Here is a 7,593-nt window from a genome sequence, read left to right on the forward strand (position 1 = left end):
GGCTCATTATATTTGTCTTTTGCCAAGTTAAATCTATCAGGCGATGTCCTCTCCACTGATTCAGTGGTAGCCTAAAAAAGGTGGGTAAAGTCTGACCTCCAGTGGTTGAAGGGCAAAAAACCACCAAGATGAAACCTTATTATCATCAGTAGGTTAGTTAGGTCATATCAGCCTAATGGAGGTGCATTATATTGCTGATAAAGGATTGGTAACTGTTTAACTACGTTTAGTCGTTTACTCTCACAAAACCCCTATGCCTGCCCTTGACTGCAGGGCAGTTGTTGCGCACAATTATGTTTCGGATTATAAGCGTGTTAACCACTGGTGCAAACTGTTCCTCGCAGGATGCCGTACTGACGTCACACCCAAACAAGAAGGAGATTGCTGTTGATTATTTCCTGGGCTCAAACCATCCATGGTTCAAACTGGATATTTATTATAGTTAGCTAACACTCTTCAGAATGTCTCAAGACCCCTGGTAAGTAACCCGTTCGAGTGCCGTAACAAAATAGACTCAATTTGGCGATGAATTACATCAAATAGTAACTTAAAACCCTGACACCTGCATTGTTCAGCTTGCTAGCTAATGTTGTGCTAGTTAGGGTAGCTCTTCCTTAGCTCTTCCCCACTGCACAACATAACCGTAAACAAGCTAACCTGAGACTGATATTGGGACTCGCATTTTCTTTTTGTGGTGAAAATGTCGTTTGCTGCTGAGTGCCATTCACTGTCTGTGACGTTAGCACGAGGAAAAGGCAGCTGCTGAAAATGTCATATGATGAATGTCAAGCTTGATTACAGCTCTGACGGTCACAACATGTGACTTGCAGCAAATTGGAAATCACAACAGCAAATGAACGTAACTCAGTCTGTACAATAACAGCTGTCCTCTTCAAAAGACAAATACAATGGGAACGGTGTTAGTATGAATGTCAAATGGAGGCTAAACACAAGTGATTAAGTCTATTGTTTTACAGTGTTGGGGATAACTCATTACAAAAGTAACATAGTACATGTAATATATTACTTTTAGCAGTAACTCAGTAATATAACATATTACTTATAGGATTTCAGTAATATTACACCAGTTACTTTGTCAAGTAACTCAAGTTACAAATTGAGTTACATTTTATTAAATCAAAGTAGATATTTAAAAAAAGATACAATCATTTCCTAATCAAACTGTGTGTTTTTATGCAAATAACTACTATAGATGACAATAACAAAGGAAGAGAATAACATTTAGAATTTTGGATTGTTTACAAGGCGGTTGAAATTATTTTTCGGGATGGTTCTGGGGTGGCGATGTCATTCTGCTGCTGCTGTTGTTTTGGTAAAAGTAATGCAAAAGTAGTGTAATAAGTAACGAGTTACTCTACACAGAAAGTAATATTGTAAAGTAACTTATTACTTTCAAATTAAAGTAACTAGTAATATGTAGTATATTACATTTTGAAAGTAACTTGCCCAACACTGTTGTTTTATAGGCTTCTACAAAACTTCACAACCTACCTGTCTCCCTATCATTTAACAATGGATATACAGTTTTTCGTGAATTAACATTGGTAGCTAAAATTGACATGACATCTCTCTCTGTACATCTGTACATTGTTAGGTTACAGAATTACGATGCCACATGTCGCCTGGCACAAGAAATAGCAGAAAACATCCATGAGCGGAACAGGCAACAGAGAACAGGGGGGAACCCTGCAAAGGTAAGGAGTTTGTACATCATTTCATCCACGGATAAGGTGTTATACAGGCTCCATGTTACTCCTGTAAGTCAGGAGCAGTTGGTGTGACTTTCCTCTGTCGTTTCAGATCAACATGACACTACGGGCGTCACTGCAGAAACTCAAACAGAACATTCCCCAGCTCAGAGAGAGCTTGCTCCGGTCGTCATCGTCCCGCCGCATGTATCCTTCTTCTGACCATGTCGTGTGGAAGTCATGAGACTGAGATTACATGCTGTGTGGAAGAAGCTGTTTACACTATGTTTGGCTTGCAGTCACAGATTTGTTCCTATAGAGGGCATCAGAGCCTTTTGGAATGGTTTGTCATTTTTCTATTGCAGTGTTCCCTTTTTAGCAAACTTTCACCACACAGATTCAAATCCAAATTGACCCTGAGATCAGCGTCAGCGGAATCACCCTTCTTCTGTCACTGAAGCTGACCTTTGACCTTTGTCTTGACCTTAACGTGACCTCCTCAGAATGCAGTCAGAGGCCGACAGGAGGCAGAACCTAGTGGATGACTTGGTGACCAGGGACAGGCAGCTCAATGCCACCTTCAGGGGCGACATCACAGAGCCCGAGTCTTCCAGGTATTAAAATGTATATTACTGATGCTGTTACCCAGAATGACTAATAAGTGCAAAAGACAAGAAAGTCAGGATGTGCAAATCTCATTCGATCGACATCCCCTGATGTTAGGTGGGGCTCAGACTACAAGACTTGGACTAGTTTTGGCATCAATTAGGCCATTGGATGACAATTTGAAAAAGTTTGGTGAATCTTAAGTTATATTTATTAATTAATTCCAGAGGGGATTTCTTTCAGTGACATGCTCAAGGTCACCACAGCGGGATGAATACTTAAGCCGTTTTCCCACATGCGTACCGGAAAATTACCTGTAAGTCAATATCGGACATTTCCCTGAATTTCCCTTCACACCTTCACGCTCGCAAGTGGGAATCTAGCAGCGAAATTGCCTGTATGTTGCGGGGCGGGGGGAGGGGGGAGCTTATTTGGGGGGTCGGCAAAACTCCCCTCTCTGCTCGAGAGAGGCCAGTCCTTCCGCACTTCCCAGCAGCCACACAGGACAGACACAGCGAGAATGGCAGAGGCTTGCAAGCTGCTCAACGCTTGTATGTATGTAGAGAAAGCAAATGCACGAAGCGAAATGTGGAAGTAGTTTGCTTTGATGTGCGCGAATGATTAGATGATGCACGCTGGAAGTGAACGTTAAGCAACGTGTGTACACCTCGCCCAGAGAAAGACCGGTGTCGCGGAAAATGACTGCACCCGTTTCTCACTTGTATCCGCTATAGCGCATACCGCTCTTCTGACTGGTTCGAAACTGGTGAAATGTCCGCGACGACGGGAACAACTTATACCAGCTTATACCAACTTATACCAACTTATACCAGCTTATACCGGAACAACTTTCCCACATGAAGGCATTAGACCACGTTCCGGTCATTTTGCGGTACAAAGCACATGTGGGAAAAGGGCTTTAGTGACACGGGGGTTTGAACCCGGGTCATCCGTTTGAAAGGACGGTGTCTTTAAACACACGGCCACCCTGCTGCCGCTAATAGCCTGCTCATCATAACATCATTGTCTTCCGTGGTGGAGCGTTCTGATTTTGAAAAATTAGCTGCGACAGCAAGTTTGTTGCTTATTAATTAGTTCAGGGAATCTTGGAGTATTTGTCCAGGCTGAATCTCTCTGTCACTGCAGGTCAATGTCAGTCTAGCCAAACGAAGCATCGCCCCTCTTGATGATAATGGTAATGCTTCCAGGCCCATCCCGGGTTACAAGACCCCCCCACCTTTCATTTTGTGATTTTTCCCTGAAGCCTTTTTCATAATAGCTGGCGCCGGTCGTCCAATTAAAAATAATGAATCCTCACTCTCTTGACTACGTCCTAGACCAGAGAGGTCGTGGGGCTCTGTGCTCTCCTTTGAGGATAAGTCACCGGTCACTAACTTTTTGCGCAAAGTCTTTGGACATCCGGTGTGACCCGTGCACCTTGACCTCTCCCTCCGCTATCATTTGGAAGGAAGTCCGTCTGTCTTGCCATTTTGGCAGGCCGGTTGACTTTTCTTTGTGCTAATTCTTTTTCAGTAAGAGCTTTGCTCGCCTCGCACCGATGATCACAAGTTTGGCACCTCCTGACGTGAACACACACACACACACACACACACGCACGCACGCAAGCGCACTAGCACACACACACACACACACACACACACACACACGCAAGCGCACTAGCACACACACGCACGCACACACGCGCACACACACACACACACACACACACACACACACACACACACACACACACACACAGAGCGGGCTTGATTAAGGAGCCTGAAAAGAGTGAGTTTATGGTTTCTAACTCTCCACTGAGCATTTCTTCTCATGCTAGTCAGGTTAACCAAAGCACTGGAGGCCATACCTTCTCTCGTCTTTCGTCAGATGATTTCACATCAATATGACAGCTTAGGAAAACGTGGCCAACAGACAGTCATTACCTGCTGTAAGGTCTGACCTTCCGAGGCCCAGCTGATATTTATTTGGACAGGAAGGGGAAGCAGTGTGATGTTGTTGACTTCCTCCAGCTGTTCCTGTCTCTGTTTTGTGAATGAGGGGTATTTTCCACTTGACTCCATGCTCTTGTCATATTCTCGAGCAGGGATGGGCACATGTGCCCCCGTCCTCACTCAGTGTGGCCCTCCAGTCAAATTCCTCCTTTTCTTCTTTTTAAGGGGTTAGGGGGGAAAGCAACAAAGCAACAAACTATCCCTATCCTTTTCTCCTGCTGTGCTCCTGATGAGTCATTTCTCCCGTTAATCCCCTGATTTCATCGTGATACAACTCAAATGCTGTAGGGGGCTTAGTTTGAAAGCCAGGGTGAAGGTTCTGCTGTCATACAGTAAGACACTAGAAGACCTAAGGCAACCCCCCTCCCCTGGGAGTGACCCCCCCTGTTCTGGAACAGTGGTCTCCAACACACTCAAAAATCACTGATGATATCACTTATGTATAGAATTTGTGATGTCACCAGTGATGTCACTCGAGCACTCACTGATGATGCCATCAGTGAGGGGTGTCATCAGTGATGATGTCATCATTGGTTGAGTGACATCACATCATTATGTAATTAGGGCAATCGTTAGGTAATTAGGGCCTAATTAGGGTAATTAATCGTCCCTAATTACCTAATTAAGAAATCCGTCTCTGTTAGGCCACCCGCAGGGGGGTGCTCTTTAAGTTTCCCTGAAAGATTCAGCCCGATCGTACGTAAAATGGCATAGCTGTGGCAGAACACAATTCATAGGGTTACAGTAGTATCCTACTGGTGGAAGTGCATGCTCCCAATCTGGCCCTCTGGTAGCGAGGAACAATTTTTTGCGGCCCCTCTCTCTATCATCAAAGTTGCCCATCCCTGTTCAAGAGACTGAGAATCTGCAGAAAGATTCAGAGGCACACGCTTTTATGGACGGCTCGATCTGAGAGCGTTTCCTTCTGATATCTTTCACATGCTCTTTGTGTTGGGATTGATCTCGTTAACGGTGCTTTCATCTCACACAGACAGACCACACACCCAATTACATTAAAGGGGCTGTAAAAAGAAAAATACTCAAATGAAATGACATTCACTAATGAATGACTGTAATCATGCGGCTGTACGCTCGCTTTTAAGAGCGCTCAGTGAGACTGAACTTTCATACAGATGTGTGGTGGTGGTGGGTGAGGTGGGCAGCACCCATTCCCACTGTGTGGTCTTTGAGGGCAGAACGTGGGAGGGGCTGGATCGGCCATGCTTGGATAGCCTAAGCCGGTCATCTTGCGAGAGCTGGCCGTGAGGGAAAAGGCTTTGGGGGGGGGGGGGGGGGTGCTGCACAAGGGAGTTTAATCTATCCCCGAAAACAATACCCTCGAGCCATCTCCATTTCAGACGGGGCAAAAAAGGACATGGCGCCTAGATTTGATGGCTGGGTTCACCCCGTCACCCCTCGGGTCCACCTCTCCTCCGCCGCTCAGTAACCTCTCCTTTATATTTGATTGCCCTGGAAATAGTTGTAATTAGTTAAATCTCTCCTGTCCGAGTCACTCAAGTCAGGCCGTCGATGTCCAGGCCCCCCCCTTCCCCCCTGACGGCGGCGGGTCCTAGTGTTTTGCGGCTGCCCACGGATGCGCCTGACTGATTTTGGCGCTCCCCACTGACCGCTTAATTGGATCTTCACACACTGGGGCAGCGGCGTGAAGGAAGTGGAGGTTCTACCACACGGTCACATAGTCATCAAACATGTCAGAGAGATTAGGCCCAAACGCCTCGTCTCTCCTGCTCTCCTGATGGTGTCGGCCTCTGGCCGGGCCGAGGGGACGCAGCGCTGCAAACGGCCTCACGAGGCTTCACTGACCACTTTAAAAACGGCTTGGAATAGTCAGCGCATAATGAGGTCTATGTTCTGTATATGTCTTTGCTCATATAAAGAACCCAAATTTACATTTTCTTTTACATCTGCTGTTTAGGGATGGGTGTTGGGACAATGTCTAAAAATGTACCGTAATACCAAAATGCGACTGGGAATTGTATTTATTACATCATATCGTGGTTGTATTGAATCCTGAACCCCATATCGCCCATCAAATCATATATCGTCACATAAGCTGATAAGCATGATATCGTTCCATCCCGACTAACTGTTTGGTTTCAGACTGATTAAGGTTTCACCTCATGCCATTCCATCACGGCTCCAAATGCATCGATGACAGAGTGAAATATTTTCGTAGGAGAGGAAAACCGCTGCATTCACTCCTAGTTGTGTCAGCATTCCACGAGTCATAGAGACAGTTAGGCGTCCATCCATGTGTCCCCATGTCACTTCTCCCGGGCTTGACCAGCCAGTGTGTGTGTGACGACTGGCTCTCAGCTGGACAGGGTTAAACCCCCGCCTCACACAGACACCCTGAACCCCGTGGCCAGCTGAGCCGCGGGGGTCTGAGGCACAGCTTCAAGCTATTAGCCAGAAGAAAAGCTCTAAACCACACAGCAGTGTTTAGCACCGTGCAACACAGAGCGCTCTGCTCCGCTGCTACGCTGGCGTGCAAAACGCCCACAGCAACCTCCAGGCCTGGGCCCTATTAACACTCTCTGTGTACATGCCGAGTAAGCTAACCTGGCATTTTCTCAACCTCCCCCCCTCCCAAAAAAAACTTAAAAGAAATGACAAAATGAGTAAATAAATACTTTTTTTTTTGTGCCAGATCTGAGAGGGTTTTGTGATGTTATTTGTTGTCATAAATGTCCGAAAGCTTACATTGGTGATATTTGAAAAGGAGCATGCGTGCTGCAGATGTGATTGCTGCAGCGATCGTACACATGTGTGTTGTGCTCATATTCCATCCAGGCATGTTGACGCTGTTTATTTATGTAGCCAGAAGTCACTGATGCGTGTCGAGCGTTTCAGACTGGTGTGCTGGGATGCTGATTGACAGACAAAAGGAGCAGTTTTGCCTTCTACATATAGTACGATCTGACATTAGTGTGTGTGTGTGTGTGTGTGTGTGTGTGTGTGTGTGTGTGTGTGTGTGTGTGTGTGTGTGTGTGTGTGTGTGTGTGCGCGTGCGTGCGTGTGCGTGTGTGCGCGCACTGCAGTTATGTAGATTTTTCTCTGCTGCTTCAACGCTTGTTGCCCTGTTTTCAAGCAGGATTATTGCTAATGAAGACGGACCTATAGAGAGGCAAAGTGGAACGTCACTTCCTGCTTCAGCACTGTACCAGAGACTTTCATCCGCCATTTATTTTCCCATACACATTTCGTAAAATGCTTATAAAAATAGTTTTACTGGTTCAAACCAA

The 7,593-nt window shown here is 45.8% G+C and overlaps 1 protein-coding gene across 1 annotated transcript in view; it reads left to right on the forward strand.

Moving 5' to 3' along the window:
- Window positions 1–370: 370 nt before the first annotated feature.
- Window positions 371–7,593, forward strand: part of stx8 (syntaxin 8) — a 70,499-nt gene continuing 63,276 nt past the window's right edge. The window contains exons 1-4 of the mRNA XM_083656049.1: window positions 371–478; window positions 1,616–1,715; window positions 1,822–1,916; window positions 2,213–2,323. Of these exons, the coding sequence (XP_083512175.1) occupies window positions 462–478; window positions 1,616–1,715; window positions 1,822–1,916; window positions 2,213–2,323 (323 nt within the window). The 5' untranslated portion in view covers window positions 371–461. The remainder of the gene's footprint in view (window positions 479–1,615; window positions 1,716–1,821; window positions 1,917–2,212; window positions 2,324–7,593) is intronic.

This window comes from Poromitra crassiceps, assembly GCF_964638095.1.
Source record: "Poromitra crassiceps genome assembly, chromosome: 19".
NCBI classification, from domain to species: Eukaryota; Metazoa; Chordata; class Actinopteri; order Beryciformes; family Melamphaidae; genus Poromitra; species Poromitra crassiceps.